Source organism: Dermacentor variabilis, chromosome 5 (genome assembly GCF_050947875.1).
Source record: "Dermacentor variabilis isolate Ectoservices chromosome 5, ASM5094787v1, whole genome shotgun sequence".
Classification (NCBI taxonomy): Eukaryota; Metazoa; Arthropoda; class Arachnida; order Ixodida; family Ixodidae; genus Dermacentor; species Dermacentor variabilis.
This window is the reverse complement of record NC_134572.1, coordinates 83,539,818-83,559,323: the sequence shown is the minus strand read 5'-3', so window position 1 is coordinate 83,559,323 and position 19,506 is coordinate 83,539,818. Positions and strand designations below refer to the sequence as shown.

Genomic DNA, 19,506 nt, shown 5'->3' with positions numbered 1-19,506 from the left:
TTATGCCAATGGATTGCGATATGTGGGTGCGAAGATTATCTATGTGATTGGACCACCTCAATGTTTCGTGAAAGATAACGCCTAGAAATTTTTGAGTCTGGACGCACTCAATCAAAGCTCCTTGGAATGTGAGCTGCGTATTGCGGATAATACAATGGTTCCGAGGTTTAAAAATGATGTACTTTGTTTTCTTAATGTTTAATTCCAGCTTATTTGTTCTCAGCCATAGCGACAAATTGCTAAGCCAAAGGTTCGCTTCTTGTACTAGAGTAGACATATCCTGACCCGAAAAAAGAGACGTTAGTGTCATCGGCATATAATATAATACCTGGTGTTAGAGGTACGTTTACGATGTCATTTATATAAAATAAGAATAGAAGTGGCCCAAGTATAGAACCCTGTGGGACGCCGTACTTGATCTTGCACATTTGTGACTTCGAGTGCTGCATATCTGTATACTGAAACCGACGAGTAAGGTAGCTTCTTATTGAATCAAGGGGCGTACCTCTTATTCTATATTCATTCAGCTTTTGCAAAAGAATTTCATGCTTGATCGAGTCAAAAGCTTTCTTAAAGTTGAGAAATATTCCAATTGTGTGATGTTTTTGCTCAAAATGTTCAATAATTTGATCTTTAATAAATAATAAGGCCTTTTCAGTACACTTGTTCTTCTGAAATCCGTATCGATGTTCAGTTATAATTTTTTTTAAGCTACAAAAGTTTGCAATTCGTACATATATGACACGTTCTATAATTTTTGAAAAAATGGGCAAAACGGAAATGGGCCTCTAGTTATTCATGTCATTTTCATTACCCCCTTTGTGAACAACGGATACTCTAGCAATTTTCAACTTCTCCGGGAACGTTCCAGTGCTCAAAATAAGGTTGCAAATATGTGCAAATGGTGCGCTTATGTGTTCTGAAACTGCTTTTAGAGGTTATGCCTATACATTGTCAAAACCCACAGCACATCTGTTACTTAAATTCTGTATCAGCGAGGCTACTTGTGTCACCTTTGTGGCAAAATAATGCCACAAAGGTGACAATGTCTGACCAACATATCTGCAAATCATGGCAATAACACTATGCAGAGGAGATGAGCTTCTTTCCTAATTTTGAATGCCTGAATTGATCTTAAAGAAAAAGAAAAGAGACAAAAAAGAAAAAAATAAGTACACGACAGCCTCGTGATGTACTTGTGCAGCAAGTGAAGTAAGTATATATAGGTTTCAACACACGGCATATACCAGGTGTTTAAGCAAAGACCAAGCAAGTTTTTAAAACAGAGCAACCGAGAAATTTTTGGCAGATCATTCACACTGCTGGACATCAGAAGTTGCGTGATAATCACTTAATAAGAAACCAGAGTTCATTAATTAAATACTGTTACATTAGCGCACATGTTGTTATTGTGAAACTGAAGCTATCAGTGCTCGAGGCACATCTACGTAGACTGAATCTCGAGACTACCACAAATTTCAAGACACCCATCTAGAATGTGCCGCAACGAACCATGTACAGGATTGTTCAAAAACAAAGACATCAAGGTAAGAATACAAGTACACAGCAAACTCACCAATCAATAAAAAATAAAAAAAAGAATGAGGTACCATCATTCAGACATTAACAATTCTCAAGCATGCTTGATAATGATTATTAGTGAACGCCTTTTGTGGAAGTGAGAGTTGAATATGTTTCAACCTGACTGAAGTAAAGGAAAACATAAAATGCAAGAAGTGCTTTAGTGCAGTTGGTATGTACCTGGAAAAGAAAATTACTTTTTCAACAAGACACACAGATTGCTGTTTAACATTCAGAAATTTACAAATGCTAGGAGTGAAACAGCAAATAAGTTGCTTTGCCAGCACCTTATGTTCTTGCAGTTTTTTGGCATACAGACCCCCGCTCTTCATGAAAGTAGTCAGTCTGCTATTTTATGAGCACAATAAGATGTCTAGCCTGACTTAATAGTTTCCCTCACCATCTCTTTCATTCTGTTTAATGGCAATGACAGAGGGTTCAGACAGTTTAATCGACTAGTACCAGCATGCTTATTGTCCACTACCAGCATATGCTGTTTCTTAAACATTGCTGTATGCTCTTTAATTTCACGCACGAAGGTTACAATGTTGTGCTCAATGAAACACACAATTCCACTAGAAGAAACACAGAATTAGTCTACAATTTAGAGCTGTGATATTTGCCTGTAGAAGAGCATGCTCAAATGCCCAAGGCAATGCTGCATTTCACAGATGCGCTCCATCTGCTCCTTCACCTTTTATCAAACTGTGCTGTAATTCACAAGATTAAGAATGGGGAAAAGTCACCTCCATCACGACCTGCTCAGCAGCTGGCAAGCTGGTAGGTGCATCCAGAAGGCTGAAATCTGGAAACACACAACCACACGAGAAACTTAAATGACATTTTTGTCAACAGAAAGTGCCTAAATGTCATCCTGACGCATATGACATCCGAGACATTCTGGATCCATTAAAGAACTCACTGTCTTATCGAGCTGCTGTATTCAATCACTCATAGCACACATGAAGCACACAATGTAAAACTTTTATACACACCGCTATGTTTGTAGCACTGCCAGTGTTTTTGAGTGTCTAGACCTATGCCCAGTAAGACACTGTTAAAACAGTCTTAAGAACTGTTCACATAAGATAATTGAATATGACAAAGACCAACAGCCAAGCGGCAAGAAGTGTTGGCATTGGCACAACCTTCGGATGTGCAGAACAATGTACAAATGCTTGGTTGGTCTCCCATATACACAATGCAAAAAAAGAGCCACAAGAACCAGTGGCCGTAACATGAGATGTAACTGTTGATGCCCCAAATACCTTGGTAATATTTTTTTTTAACAAAAGAGCATTGAAAGATTTTTGAGTAAGTTAAGTGATATGTCAGCTTTTAGTGTCCAGAAAAATGGACACTATTCAGAAACACAATTAATCAACTCGTAAACTAACATATACCAAGAATAGCTATGCACACGAATCAAAATAAGACATGGTTAACCAAAGCACTAAAGACGTGTCAAAACAAAAAGAACCATTGCTTCCGACTAGCCATGCGTCTCGGAAGCATAGAGTCATTGTCAAACTAATACATGGCAGAGAATGCTTACCTGAGTGCCATTCGCATTGCTAAAACATATTTTTATAACGTCGACCTACCCCAGCTACTTCCTCGAAATCTTTGGCAGTTCTGGCGCATTTTAAATCCTCAAGAAGCACAAACTATCAGCGTGACAAATGCAGCAGGCGACACTGTCACGAACACCGAGTGCGCTGATATTTTCAATACAGCATATTTTTCCGTGTTTACAAAAGAAACTACCACTCCAGACTTTCCACTACCAACTAACATAACATCGCACATGCCACCCATTGTGTATTCAGTAGATGGTATACTGTCAATCATTGACAAAAAAAAAAAAAATTATGTACTTCTTCTGGTGTAGACGAAATTAACTCTAAGATCCTAATGAATGCCAAGCATATATCCGCGGCATGTTTGACTCTGTTGTTCTCACAATCATCGTCTACAGGTGCCTTACCAGATGAATGGAAAGTGGGGAAGGTCGTTCCAGTATTCAAAGCAGGTAACAAAGACTCCCCCTTAAACTACCGCCCCATTTTATTAACTAGGGTCCCTTGCAAAATCATGCAACATGTCATATATCCGCATATTATGAACTTTTTAGACTCTGTAAACTTTTTATCCTTCCCAACACTGTTTTCGTAAGGGTCTCTCATGTGAAACACAACTAGCTATTTTCCTTGATGATCTGCATGTTAATCGTGACAACAATGTTCGAACCGATGCCATCTTTTTAGACTACTCTAAAGCTTTCTACACAGTGTCTCATAACTGCTTACTAATAAAATTATCCAAATTGAACTTAGATCATCACATAGTAGAATGGATAAGGGAATTCCTTACTAATCGTTCCCAGTTCGTCCTTGTCAATAACTTCGCCTCTAAACCCCTCCTTATCACTTCAGGCATCTCTCAAGGCTCAGTCTTCCGACCGCTTCTTTTCCTAATATACGTTAACGATCTTCCACTGCATGCACCTTGTCCTATTCACATGTTTACTGATGACTGTGTGATTTATCGTACTGTGACTAACATCTCTGACCAAGCATATAGCCAGAATTACTTAATAACATGCAAAAGTGGTGCAACCATTGGCAAATGGCCTCGAACCCTAACAAGTGCAAACTTATTTCAATTTCCCGCCATTGCAATCCTTATCTCTCTACTTACGCAATCGCAAACGTCCCAGTGGAATCAGTTCTAGCCTATAAGTACTTAGGCGTAGACCCACGACCTTTCCTGGAATGCGTATGCGACTAACGTGATTTCATCAGCGAACAAGACCCTTGGGTTCATGAAACGTGACCTTCGCCATGCTCCACAGCACATCGAACTACTCGCATACAAATCATTTGTCAGACCACAACTGGAATATGCCCCCGCCATCTGGAGCCCTCATCAAACATGTATCATAAATGCACTTGAATCAGTAGAATCATGCGACTAGATTCATTCATTCTTCATATTCATATAACATCAGCATTTCTCTCTTAAAGGCACAATCTAGCTAGGCATCTCTTGCTTTGCATGGTCGTATCGCTTTGCTCTTTTTATCAGATATTTTTACAGCTCACTAAGCCGCCCACTTTACATCCCGCCATCTTCTTCAGCATGTCACAGCGCACCAGCCATCAACTCCAAGTTTCTTGTCCTCGAACACGAACGGCCACTTTTCAAGCTTCATTTTTTCTTCGGTCTGCCAAAGACTGGAACGACCTACCCTTCAATGTCGCTGCCATCACATGTAATTCAGAATTTCCGGAAACTGTTCAAGCTTGTATTTCACCGTAACACCTGCCTTTTCTTCCGTATAATGTTAACCACTCCTTATGTAATACCCCGAATGGGGTTCCTTAAAGTATCAAAATGAAGTGAAATAGCACTCGCAGCTAAGTGTCAACAACGCTTTGAGCCATGCAAGCACAATGAATGTACTTTTACACATACCTTCAGTGTTTAATGTTTGGTTATACTTAGCAGAGTCAGATCTTTCTTCTGTGGATCATTTCTGTTCAGACAAATTTTTGACATGACAAACAGAATTTTCTGGTCCTTTTATATTCATCTCTGTGTCTTCCCAACACGTTCCCTCTGAACTTACTTTTTTCCAGGTATCACCTAACTACCAAAGCCTTTTTTATTTGGGGAAAGTGCTGGAATGTTGGCTAGGTAATAATCCTACACTTTAAATCGCAAGCTTTTTTTGCATTGTTTCAGCAATGGCAATACTGAACTTGGAGAATGTACAAATGAACAAGCAAAGTTTCTCCTAGCATTTTTCAACATCAGTAAGTTTTTAATAATAAATAAATTATTTCTTTCCAGCTGCCTAAAACAAAATCTAACAATAGGTATAATGTCAAAGATATGACCCTGCTGTACTCATCAGCAAGCACATTAACCAAGCGTGCTTGGAGATCTTGTAAAAATTCCAAGGTGCACCTCTGAAAACAAGAAGGAGGTCAGAGAATCTAGGCCAGAAAAACAGAATGCCAATTCCTACCTAGGCAATCATTGCTGGTTAAGAGGCCCAGAGATGAGTCGCTGTCACTGGGATCACGAAAGAGGTTCGTGGCAATGTCGCCGCATGCTGGGCGAGTCAGGCGAATCCTACAATACAGCAAAGACAGTAGAAGAGGGAAGTCTTACGGAAAACAAGTTAACTGCACAAGCTATCTGTGCAGGTTAGCAAGCTTGCAACTTGAAAGGCACATAGGGCAAGGTAACGTTAGAAGCTTTCTATGAAATGCCACAAAAGGGAGCAAACAAATTGCATGATACAAGTGCAACTGCTAAAGATTCACTCACTGCCTAAACGAAAGAAAAGATGCAACTGTTGAACTAGCACGTGTGCACTTTCCATTTCAGCTCGTGTAGTAAACTTAGTGCAGCCATTTGGCTTAGGGTGTTGCTAATAATGCATCGGCAATGCTGCACATTTACAGGATTAGGCTCACCAAAACCTTGCAACTATTTGGGGCAGCAGCGATTACTACCCCAGTTGCTCTCTAAAAGTCATGATAGCATGCAGGCTGCCTTGCAAACACGAAAATCCGTTACATGCAAACAAAATGCCATTAGCCACACACACACACACACACACACACACACACACACACACGCACGCACACACACATATTTCTCTATTCTTACGCCTTCTTTCTTAGTTCCATTCCTTTTCCTCTCTGATGACCGCTGTTACAGCGTCAAAACATAAGGTTAAACCGTTACAGTGCTCTCTTCAACCCCTTTCTTCCTACTTTCACTGCCCTCCCTCCCGTAATAAATAACTTCTCTCTCATTTCTCTGCATGTCTTCTGAAAACACGCACAACTTGAGAGAGAACTAACTGCAGAGGCTACAGAAATGCATTTTGAGCGTGAGGGCAGGTGCCAGGGCTCGTTTCACCAATGCAAACTTTTTGTTTATTATTATTGTTAAACTCAAGGTTTAATTTAACATATATGAGGAGGGTTGGCCCTCAGGACTGTGCCCACTGCAATAAATTTTGTGGGACGCTACTGTTAACGGCTTATTTCTCGCAATATGTTCGAAGGTAGCCCATAAAACTGGCCCTGCTGTCGTACGAAACAATAAAATATGCACTGCCTCTACGGCAGTTCAATATAGGCCTTTTTAGAACGTACGCGAGGGAAACGGAAGGTACTGACACCAAACGAGTTAGTGGCGAGCAAGCCACATGCCCATTTGCTAAACTTCGCCCCTGCAATCGTGAAATTCGTGAAATTTCTCCACCTTGTTCACCTCTAGCTGTCGCCTCTATTACTTGAGCACTCTTAACTCGTCCCGGTGAACAAGTGAGGCGTCGCCAGCGAAAGTATAAATAGGCAAACATGCATTTGCGTTTAGCAGTCGAACGCTACGTGACTGGCCTCATAAAACCTACATGTGTCCTTGGATGTGTCTGTGGACACATCCAATTCCTTAAGGAAAATTAACGTTCTTTAGCGGGCTTTCCAACGCACACTGTAGAAGTATGATCCCCGCACAATTCGCCCTCTCAAATACATTTTCGAAGATGTCTTTTCCCCCTAGCCTCTTCACCGACACTTTTTAAAGCACACTGCAATTTCCAGCGCAGCTTAAACCAACGTGTAGTTCAAATAGTTTCAATCTTACCGCTGATCAGGTAAAACTGTTGACGTTGCTCGCGGTTCACTCGTGTGCAGCGATTCCAAGTCTGTATCGTCTAGAAAATTGGTCTCATCCATCGGCACTCGCGAAGAATTGAGTAGACGCAGTAAGGGTTGAACGACACTGCTCATAAAACCATTTGTTCACTAAGCCATTGCAAGCTCGCACACAGAATGTGTCATGGCATTGGGTCATGGGCTCGCGCGCTTTCGTGTTTCGCAGCAAGCGGATACGAAAGGGATTGGATCGCGTTGGATAGAGATTAGCGATGGCGATTGTGTCGTTTGAATAATGTTGGAAAAGTGATGCGCAACCGTTCAGTATGCCGTTCAGTAAGTTGTGAACGTACGCTTTTCTTTCAAAAGCATTAAAAGAAACAGCTGTTGCGCTTACCACTGTCCTTTCCTTCTTCAAATTACGCAACAATATTTATTTTATGGCCCAGATCGTTCACGAAGCACATGATACTGTTAATTGCCGGGGTTTTAAGGAAAAATAAAATGGTAGGGAATTCTAAGTTGCCATGCAAGTTGCCTTTGTGTTCACCACTCAAATACACCCGCAAGCGATTAATATAAGCTATCTCAAAGGTCATGCAGGTCATGCAAGGCCGTAATGCAGACGCTGGACGTGACATAGGCAAATTAGCAGGTATAAATGCGATTAGCATTCTTGGGTCAGTGGATATGTCTAATGGATAGAAATTTCGCTGTTGTGCGGACTCTTGAGCTGACTGCTGCGGTGACCAACGTTCTTCGATCTCAAAACGGTGCAGGGAACACTGCTCGAAACCAAAGGTTTGACCGCAACATTTGTAGTCAAATGGGTATACTGCCGCAGTCGTTTTTCTTTTCTCTCCTTTTTTTTTTTTTTAGCAGACTAGCCTTCTTTGGCTCTTTTGGTCGTTTTCGTGGCACGTACGATGGTAGTCAGTGGGGAGTGGACCGCCGATACAAAGATGCCAATGCGAAGGGCGCATGCGCTCGCGCAACCGGTGATCGATTTGATGATCAAAGCAAGGAAATGACGCTTGATTCTGCAACCCCCGAGGGAGCACGGCGACACGTTGTCAGGGAATTAAGAGGGAGTGGGAAGGGAAAGAGAATAAAGAAAGAGGAAGGATGAGGTCAATTCCAGTTGAATCTATACTCCAGCAGGCTTCGCAGCGCAAGGAGACACGGACGCACTGGGAACAGCACTCTCTGGCCGCTGCAAGGCCGTGGCGTCTGTAAGCGGTGATGACTATGGAGCATTCCTGCGCCACGGTTGGGCAGGCACAGAGAAGATGCACCAGAGTCTCGGGGTCCCCTACCTCTTGCAGGCAGGTGACGTGGCGCGGCCCTTGGCATATACAGCCGGGTCACAGTCCAGGTGCAGCCAGTCCGCAAACGCAAGAGCGTGGAACGGTCTCTTCTGTAGAGGCCGTTCCCTGGAAACGGCTTGGGGGCCTTGCCTAGCCACTCGGGGTTCCGGGTGGGTGGAGGTGAGCAGGCACCGTAGCCAATGTCTCGTGTAGTACGAACCCGCTACCACTCTGGTAACCGGGACTACATCATGGTACATATCATCACGCCAGCTTTGGCGTAGATATCCGCCTCCTCATTATCGGCTATCCCGACGTGAGGTCAGCTAGTGGAAAGATTTTATTCCGGCAGTGGCCATAGAGCCGTTAGCTTGGCAAGCAGCGGCACCGCTGTAAGTCCTGCCCGCCATGGATTGAGATCGATCTACGTGGCGCGTTCGTCGCCGAACGTTTAGATGTTTAAACAGAGAAGTGGTTCTGTATAAGGAAGGGAAAGGTTGCCACTATCTTCTGCAGCCCTTCAGGGAGCACGACTCAGTGCCAGAGATGTTTAGGTGTTGCAGTGGAGCGGTTAGGGCATTGGAGCCAGAACAGCCCTCCTCTCCCGACGGAATGGATGAATGGTACGAGCGTCCCCTCTGAAATGGTAAGGTGGGTTGCGCCACCAAGCTCCTGTTCTTATTTTGCCTAATGTCCTACCTATCTTTAGCCCTCCACCCCCCCCCCAAAAAAAAACAAGAAAGAAAAAATGTCAGTCGGTTTTAGGTCATGGGTTCGAGTGCCTTAATTGATGCTACTTTAATGAACTGTGCCTGGTACAATTCGCGGATGAGAATAAGCTGCGAATAATGAACACCTTCTTCAGGAAGTGTAGCAACAGAAAGTGGACCTGGAAAAGCCCTAATGGTGAAACAAGACATGAAATAGATTTCATACTTTCTGCTGATCCCAGCATAGTGAATGATGTTGAAGTGTTAGGTAAAGTGCAGTAATCATAGGTTGGTGAGGCCTCGGATTCACCTCAATTTGAAGAGAAAAAGAGTAAAATTGGTCAGGAAGAAACAGGCCAATCTAGACGCAGTAAGGATAAAAGGAAACCAATTCAGGCAAACAAATATGCAGGCAAAAATTCAAGTAAACTTGCAAACAAATATGCAGCCTTAGAACAGAGAGATGAAAATGACATATATATAGGTAATGAATGAAACTGCAACTAGGCTGACTTCAGAGGAAGCACTTGAAGTGGGAGGTAAGGCACCAAGGCAACCAGTATAGGCAAGCTCTCCCAAGTAACAAAGGACCTGATAAAGAAACGACAAAGAATGAAAGTGTCCAACTCAAGAGATGAGATAGAATTCGCGGAACTGTCAAAACTGATCAACTAGGAGAAAATAAAGGATATTCGAAATTATAACCTGGAAGAGACTGAGGAAACCATAAAAAATGGACGCAGCATGAAATCAGTGAGAAGGAAACTTGGCATTCAACAATTCAAGATATATACACTTAAAGATAAGCAAGGGAATGTCATCAGCAATCTCGAAGGTATAGTAAAAACAGCGGAGGAATTATATACTGACCTGTACAGTACCCAGAGGAGCCACGATACCTCCATTCGAAACAGTGAACAGGTTACAGAGTTTCCTATAACTATAGCGATGGGGTTAGAAGGGCCTTGCAAGACACGAAACGGGGAAAAGCGGCAGGAGAAGATGGAATAACAGACGATTTAATGAAAGATGGTGGAGACATAATGCCTGAAAACTGGCGGCTTTCTATACGAAGTGTCTGTCAACTTCAACGGACAGGTGAACACAGGTGAATGATACTCGGCTGTACAAATCCAAAACACATGAATGATTGAAAAGTAAGCTTTATGCTTAAGGAGGAATGAGAAACATACAGTTCCTCATGGCACATTCATGAAAACCCATTTTCAAAAGTTACTACGACCAGTTTTGCAGAATTCCGCCTCTCATCGTTTAAATAAACACGCGCGCAGAATTTATATTGACAGTAATCGAAGTGCCCTCTGCTGCAACGCCGATGTTCCAAAGGAAGACTGGCGATTATTCGATTACCGGCGTGCAGCGCGTTTTATTAAGATATGTTGTTAAAATATGTATTACAGGCTTATAGTGTTCGTGCACCGGCTTCCATGATCCCCATGCATGAAGCGTCCAGAATACCAGAAACCCCTTGGTATTCGGTCATTTTTCGTACGCAGGTCATTCAAGGCATATTCCATGTTAGAGAATTCTACTAGATATTTTTTTTTCTTTTTGAAGAGTCGAGTCTTATTGTTGCGGATGACTGAAGGCAACACTACGTTCGATACCTTTACGGTATGAACAGAAGAACCGCGGGTGATATATAAGGGCCATACACGTTGACAGAGGAATGATCTTAGGCTTTTGTTATCCGAATTTTACCACCAGCAGGAAGAACCCATTCCTCTGACTTTTTCCACTCCAAAAAACTCACCACTGTGGCAGCTGTGAACGTGTTGTAGATCAGCGTCGACGTCCCGAGTTGAGTGCAGGTCACGGCACTCGTTCATTGAGAGAAGCCGTTGAGAGAAGCCACATGAGCATCATTCTGGCGAGAGATTGGCGTCACGTAACGATTGTGTTAAGGAGATGGGAGATTCCTGGATTACATACCAGGCTAATGAGATGAGGTTTCGCTTCATGACAGCAGCAGAATGCCCGGCTTCCGAGGTTTTCGGCAAGCGACATGTTGCACACAGGCTCCAAGCTACTCCTACGGATTTACTGAACTTCACTAACTCATTCTCGCTAATCGGCATCACAACGTACAATACATTTCACAAATTGCATGGCAGAGTCACACTGCAGAACTTCAGAACATGTGGAACTGCACAAGTGTATGCTGTGGGCATCTGGCAGCCCACTAATAGGAGGAGGGGCCTATTACATTGAGCTAAGGATGGTCGATTAATCTTATCATTCGATTAACGATTAATCATCCAAAATTTTAACCTTTAATCGATTAATCGCTTGGGATGGAGAGTTTTTCATCGGTCAATTGATTAATCGAAAATTTTGACGGACACTTTAAAAAGTTTGAAACACAGTTACTTTTGTAGGGCCCTACATTAAGTTTTGATAGGTGGAACCAAGTTAGAAATAGCAGTGTATAAAGTTTAATAAAAAATAATCTTTAATTTGTTAAGGACTAAATAGACTTGCCACTAGTGGCCTTTGAAAAGATGAACAATATATTGTTATGGGGAGGAAAAGACGTATAATATATTCACAAGTTATATACAGAAGGACGCTTCGGATGTCACTAAAGATGGCGACCGGACCCCGCGAACATCACCGAGCGTCGTCTTCTTCTCGCTCTTCATCTTTATCGGTGGCAGCGCCTCGTAGCAATGTGTTATAATATGGCACTTAGAGCAGGAATAATTAAGATACATGACACACACACTGTACAGTACAGTTAAACAATAAATAAGAAAAGTGGCAAAAGCGAAAGGTGATGTTCAACTAAAATATGCCAGGAAGTGCAAAATTCACAGGAGAAAAGAAGATTACTGGTTTCAGATTTGAAGCCGCATGCTCTCTTCTACAGAGCGAAGTAATGTCAATTGGCTGCGATGTATTGTGAAACGTACACATTCTTTGAGTTGCCACATAACCAGCAGGCGAGAATAGACGCTTGGAAGCTATAGATTTGCTGGAATCGACATGAACTCCATCGCTATGTCAAATACATGCTCAAAATCGACGTGAATGCTGTGCCGCGTCTTTAGCGGACTGGGAAGGACACCACGATTAACGACTGGGTTGCTATAGTACGCCTTGGATTGCGAGGAGATTTCAAGACTCCGGCTTCTGGCGGCGTGGTTGCGTGTGCGGTGTGTGTGTGGGGGGGGGGGGGGAGGGGGGGGAGAAAAGGGAAGCGCTCGGCTCAGCATGACTCGGGACTCGGAAAAACATTTGGCAGTCGCTATACCACAGGCGCCCCGTCACTGCTCGTGATCCGCCATTCTAGAACGATTTCTAACTTTTCGAGCCACTCCTGCGAAACTCTCGACATGTCTAATCAATTAAGTCAATTAAATGAAAGGTGGACATCAATGAATCGATCTGCGGGATACGTTTAATCGATTAATCCTTCATCGATATTACCAACCCCAGACTGAGCGCCTCTCGTCCTGGCCTTGGCTCTTCCGGCGGAACGCCGACCCTGTTCTGTCGCGAAAGGTGCTGAGCCGAGAAGCTAACCATGCGGTAAGAACATTTATGCGATGTAGTTATGATCGCAAACTGCGTAACCAGGCACTGTGTATGCAGCTCGGGTAAGCGCCATAGTTCGCTTCTCAGAAGTTGATTGGGCGCCGCAGGAGCCTTGTACGGGAATACCGAATTCGAAGCGACAAAACGAGTGTCGAGGTTAGCTATACACTCCGTCCATGAAAACCACTTTGAGACAAACAATTTCAGTATCAACTTAAGAAACCCAATCCGATAACTTAATAAATTCGTCACCCACAGTGGCTGCTCAGTGGCTATGGCGCCTTGCTTCTGAGCTCGAGGTGGATAGTTCGACCCCGACCACGACGGCCACACTCCGATGGAGGCGGAATGCAAAAACTCTCGTATACCGCGTATTGGGTGTACGTAAAAAAAAAAAAAAAGGTAGTCAAACTCAATCCGAAGTGCCCCGCTTTACGGCGTGCTTCGTAATCAGATCGTGGTTTTGGCACTTCCCTAAATTTAATTGAACTCAATTACAGTGACCGCTTTTCTGCAGGTGGACGCATCGGGCACGTCAATATGGTGAAGTTGGCGTAGCTGCGCCCCCCCCCCATACACCCCCCCCCATACCGCCCCCCCCCAATCTCTGCACTGAAGTCCCCCTATCCATGCTTTTGTAAGGTCTAAAGAGGACGTCAATTTTATATGCGGCTGTAAGCGTTGGGTTGTTACCTATGAGGTGCTTCTGTATATTTTACTTCGATAGTGGCCCTGGGCTCAGAGCTGAAGAAAACTAAAAGAACCACCGGTCGGAACCACGTAGCAGGGCTGTTGCTATATATCCCTCAACGTAGCATCATGCATGTTACATTTTCATGTTAAAATATGTGCTTTTATAAAGGTTGTAAGATGATAAGAAGGTGGCGCACGCATCGCAAGACATGGCGTGTTTATTGACATTAGTGGCCCTTGGTCCTGAGAATCACATTGGTCGAACCAGAGTCTTCTTCCGGGCCTCGAAGATGCGTCCACTAGCAACGCAATCGGTTTCGATTTTGAACAGAACTTCGTCGACTACTTGTTTTGACAAGTGGTATGACACGCAAACGCGTTGGCTATTTTAACTGGAAACAAATATAACGGCGCGAAAGCACGGGACACAGGGTGGGCACGTACACGACAACCTGTGCCAAAAAGAACCCGCCTCGCATGAATTCGCTGTGTTCCATCGGTCTTCGCTTGGTTGATGGATGACGGTGCGGGCAAAAACGCCCACTCGTGCACATGTTTGCGCGCGTGACTTATACGCCTAGGAGGAAATAGTGGTACCGCGAGCCACTAACAGCGCATTCGTCAACTCTAGTATACGTATATAAGACATTTCAACTATGCTATCGTGGTAACCTGCAGTCCGATGTTTGGAAGCCCAGTGGCTCGAGTGCGCTGCTTCGACCTCTCCTTTAAACGAATACCATCTAAGGCGCTGCTGTGTTTGGTGACAGGGTGCGGAGGCATTTTCACAGATAAATGCTAACGTATTTAAGGTACTTGATAATCCCGCAGCTACCTATGCCTGATGGGATGTCAGGGTTCCTGTCCTATCAGTATTGAGAAGGTAGGTACGAGCCTGCATTAGCTCCACAAGCCTATGCACTCGTATCACACGGTGAATCGTCTCTTCCATGTAAGTTCTTTTCATTATAGGTGGGCACAGCGTGTTTAGTTTTTTTGGCAACAAATACACATGTGGTGAATCAAGACTAATAATTCGGCTAGTTGGAATGTTGGATTTACGGTTACGAAAATCCAGCGCAAACGCAAAGGCCAAAGAAACGCATTAGCCGAGCGCTGTCTCACAACTTGCGAAAAAGCGCTTGTGTAGTGCATTTCTTTCTTTGTCCCTTGTTCTTGCGCTGAATTTTCGTAACCGTGAACACATACATGTATGTACAGTCACCCGCATAAGCTTACGGGGCACGGGTTTCACGACAAATGCGGATTTCTGCTCTGTTAAGGCGTAGCGCTTCTAATTTAATGGATCACAGTGTAGTTCGCAAGAACTGCTACGGATTAAAGCTTTTAATTAGAGGCTACGTGCGCAGGCTTCGCGGAAATTTGGCTCTTTCGCAAATCCCGCGTCTCGTAAGCTTTTGCGGGTGACTGTGCGTCCAAGGTCAACATAGGGGCCGACAGATGGAAACGCACTGTGGAATAAAAGCTGTATGTGAATAGGCGCATCAGACAGGTAGGCCGACAATTCGATAGGAGGATTTATCTTTGTCAAAGGCGGCCTTGCCATTCTTGGCGTGTTAGCTTTAACGGGTTAGTAGAGTGACGACACGTGGTGTCGCTGTTGGTGGTGGCTGTCTGCCACCGACAGCGACACCACGTGACATCCTTCTATTAAACCGTTTAATCTAATTAGTAAATGATGACAAGGTCGCCTTTGACAAAGATAACTTCACCTATCGAATTGTAGGCATACCTGTCTGATGCACTTTATGCCCTTTTAATACGTTAGCATTAATTAGGAATGTCGAAAGGAAAAAGGGTATGTGACGTGTGGGAAGCCGGTCACGTGCTATATATATATATATATATATATATATATATATATGTATATATATATATATATATCACATAAATTACAAACTTTCATATTTTGAAAATTCTTTTAACAAAATTCAGGCTCGAAATCGAAATTCCGTTTCCCACAGTCACTAGAATTTTACTTTCTCTCACAAATGTAACAAATTTCATTAAAATCGGTCCATGGGTTACCTCAGAAAAGGGTGTCTGCGTTTTACATGTATTTGAATAGACCACGTCGAAGTTGGCCCCGAGCTAGAGCTTCCTCTTAAGTCGTAAATTCGGAGAGCATTAAAGATGTGTGACGTAACGCTAACGTATTTCTCTCTCATTTACTGCTAAATTGCCGATGACTGCTTATACAAATTTTATCTGACATGTATGTATGTATGTATGTATGTATGTATGTATGTATGTATGTATGTATGTATGTATGTATGTATGTATGTATGTATGTATGTATGTATGTATGTATGTATGTATGTATGTATGTATGTATGTATGTATGTATGTATGTATGTATGTATGTATGTATGTATGTATGTATGTATGTATGTAGTACAGTTTTATAATGCACAAGGTAACTCGATCGGTTTATTCTTACGTTCTCTATCGAGCTTCCCCTTCATCTCCGCCGGTCACTTGCAATATTGCGATATATCGAAGAGCTAGGATCCACATCCGTTTAAGGAAATGTCTTTGGTTTCTCTTCTCTGCATTTTGCGACTCGTAGAGAAAACTATTTATTATGAGACAGGTCACCACTGCGCTCACCGCTGTGCTTGCGATTGTTGCAGCTGTGGACGTTGTTTCTTGATACTATATCCACCATAGTTCTCGGGCTAAGGACCACTAAGGGCTATAATCATTGTCTTTTAATGATTGCACATCCATATTATTTATTTATTTATTTAAAGATACCTCACAGGCCCCTAGAGGTATTGTGTAAGGGGGGAAGAGTACGCTCAAAGAATAAAATATGCAATAATTAGAATACATATGTGAATACATATACAAAAATACAGTGTAAGAATTGCGCTAACATACAGTAATGTGGTGTTAAAATTGTACAATGGACAAACCGAATGCTTTTGAACGCGAGAGGTCACTGAACAAGAAACTTTCACAAAGTAAAATATAAGCAATAGAATTACAGAGCGAGCGGGACATATTTGGCTATAACACAACAATATTTAAGGGGCAATAACACAACAATAACGGGAAAAGCAAGAAAAAAATAACACGTTAGGCTACGTAGTGTTTGAAAAATGCGTTATCATGATAGAACTTTTATGAAAGCACAATTTTCAGCATTAAATGTAGCGGTGTTCGAACAGCGAAACTTTCGAACAGAATTGAGCAGGAATACGTTCGACACCAGATACGTCGAATATTCCTATTCGATTCATCACAAAGCTATGAAACCAGTTCAACATGTCTTTTAACATGCCGGCATTTGTGACGATTGTTGACTGTACTGCGTCGTGAGTAATTATATTATTCGTGCATTTAAGACACATGTACACGAACTTACACGGACTTCGCTGCAAATGAGAACTTCTTGAAACAGACTTAGTGTGTTAGATATCTCTTTTTTAATTATTATATTGGCAGCATTACCTAATGAAATAATTTTATATTTACGTATTTCTTTATCCTATATTATCAATCAAGCGAAGAGGGCTAGCCGTCGCCAGCAAACGGCGACATCACTTCCTCTGTTTCTCTGTTAATTTGTAAAAAACAATCTGTGCCATAGGGTAATTAGTTAGAATCTTAATTAGTGATTTTTGTTAATTACTATATTATGAAGTTCAATATTTTCTGCCGGTAATGGCCGTGCCTTCGAGTAAACCAGCTCACGGACTAGAATTGTGCTATCTGCCACAGGAAATTTCTTTAAAGATATTTGAAAGTGATCGCTGTAACATACGGTATCTCTACCTTATAACCCTAAATATACCCTGCGACAATATACTAGCGACATGGTCACCGGTTACTTCTTTAACACCAAAACTTAGTAATTACTTCAACAATACTATGTAGTGCTGCGAATTCAGGTGTCTCCAAGTGAACTATCCTAAATCTGCATTTATGATATTTGTTTTAACTCTCCAGTAATTACTTTTCATTCACACGGGGTACATGACATTGACTGCAGTTCATTTCTAAGTGCTAATGTGGACTTAAAAGATCCTAAACGTACCCCGACTTACCACTTCAAGCAATTCGCCTGAAAAGGTGGAATTACGCTATATTTCACGTGCTACTTCAAAAAAAAAAAAAAATATGGGCCCGTATTTGCAAAAAAAAAAAAAAAAGCTCTTGTGCCAGGATTGCTCATAAGAGCAAGTGCCAGCCAATTGTGGTGTTGGACGCACTATTAGCTAAAGGCGGCCAGCCAATGGGAATTGATTGATTGATTGAAAACTTTATTATTCCACCGAGCTGAGGTGCCGGCCTCTTAACCTACACGTAGATAGGGGGGGGGGGGGAGGACGAAGCAGTCCCTGCGCGTTGAGGACGGTAAGTCTTCACGGCCTCAACGGCCAGGCGGATTGCTCGACGCTGGTCTTCTTCAGCCTCGCTCTGGAGCAAGGCCTCCCAGGCTTGTCTGGGAGGACCCTGGGGAGCCAGCACACTCCCATATTATATGGTCTAGCGTACCTTTTTGCTTACAAATTTTGCAGAGGGCGTCGTTATAGTCCCTCGGCTGTGTTAAGTGGATCCAATGTGCTGATGTATAATTGTTTCCCTGGAGGCGTCGCCAAATGCGAGCGTCCTCCAGAGAGAGAGACCGATGCGGAGGCGGAAAGACTCTTCTTTCGGCTTTGTAATGATCGACAATTTCCCTGTACGTGATGATGCTGTCTTTTATCCCTGGAACTGGCTGCTCTAGAGTTGCCCGGTGGTAGAGTGCTAGGGCGAGCTCGTGAGCGGCTTCGTTGCCTGGGACTTCTTCATGGGCCGGTACCCAAATAAAGGTTATGTCCCTCCTGGGAGGGTATTTGAGTAGAATGTGGAGGGCTTCTTCCGAGATTCTCTCTTTGTTAAAATTTCGGATAGCTAATTTGTTATCGCATAATATTACTCCCGCTTTTGTACCCGCACAAGCGAGCGCTACTGCAACCTCCTCGGCTGTACAGGCATCCCTCGTGCACGTGGAGCATGCTATCTTAACGCACCCGTCGCCATCAACCACCGTCGATACCAAGGCCCCGTCTCTGCCGCAAGCGGCGTCCACGTACGCTACTTTATGGGCCGGTGTGTTTTTAAGTTTATTTACTAGAGCCTTAGCCCTGTGAGCTCTCCTCTCTTTGTTGTAGATAGGATGCATATTATGGGTAGGAATCCAATGCGACAGGGGTGCCCCGACGGACAAGAAAGACATTCCGTTGGACCTGCGTAAACGCTTCCGAATCGCCCCCCTAGCCAATGGGAAAAGCTCTTACATACGTAAAGCCCTGTGAATTCGCCTCCCCCTCCTCCCCCAACCCTGCACTATAAAGGTAAAAAGATGAAATCGGGACTGCCTGTTTTCTTCGTGTATTTCAAATATCCACAATAACTAAAGTTGTAAGTCCGTCTAGCGGCACGATGCACATACCTTTACTTGAACTCCGGCTGCTCGATGAAACTACCGTGGTTGAACCTTGGTGAAAAGCTGTTACCATGCTTCGCCCACAGAGAAGACGATTTTGGCCTGTCTCGTGGTACACTGCATGGTCTAGACACTTTGGTTAACAATCATTTAGGATTTTGTACGTTGTGTGCGTACATTCTATGCGCGCGTGCTTCGTTTCGCGCGTCATCCGCGAAATCCGGAGTTGCGTGCTATAATGTCGTTAGGCATATACGTATACCTCTCTAGCGACCATTCGAATGCATTGTTCCAGTTTTTACGAGCAACCAACCTGTGCGAGCAACTCTAGCGCTGACAAGTGTTAACCGTTTTACTGTGTTGAAAATCAGTGATTCCTTGCATGTGGTGCGTTTCTCCCTGTCTCTACTTCCCTCATGTCTTTCTATGTCCCCCTTCCCCGCCTCTAAGTACCGGAATTTTCTTTTGGTTAACCTCGCTGACTTTCTTTCATTTCGCTCTTTCTTCTGCGACCATTG

At 43.2% G+C, this 19,506-nt stretch overlaps 1 protein-coding gene across 2 annotated transcripts in view; it reads right to left on the bottom strand.

The window, feature by feature from the left end:
• Window positions 1-7,489, bottom strand: part of LOC142582901 (uncharacterized) — a 110,051-nt gene extending 102,562 nt beyond the window's left edge. The window contains exons 1-3 of one of the 2 annotated variants that reach the window (XM_075693012.1): window positions 7,252-7,489; window positions 5,615-5,721; window positions 2,328-2,386 (exon numbers count right to left, since the gene is read on the bottom strand). In XM_075693012.1, the coding sequence (XP_075549127.1) occupies window positions 2,328-2,386; window positions 5,615-5,721; window positions 7,252-7,397 (312 nt within the window). In that variant the 5' untranslated portion in view covers window positions 7,398-7,489. The remainder of the gene's footprint in view (window positions 1-2,327; window positions 2,387-5,614; window positions 5,722-7,251) is intronic. The other variant, XM_075693014.1, reaches the window with a different exon arrangement.
• Window positions 7,490-19,506: the final 12,017 nt, after the last annotated feature.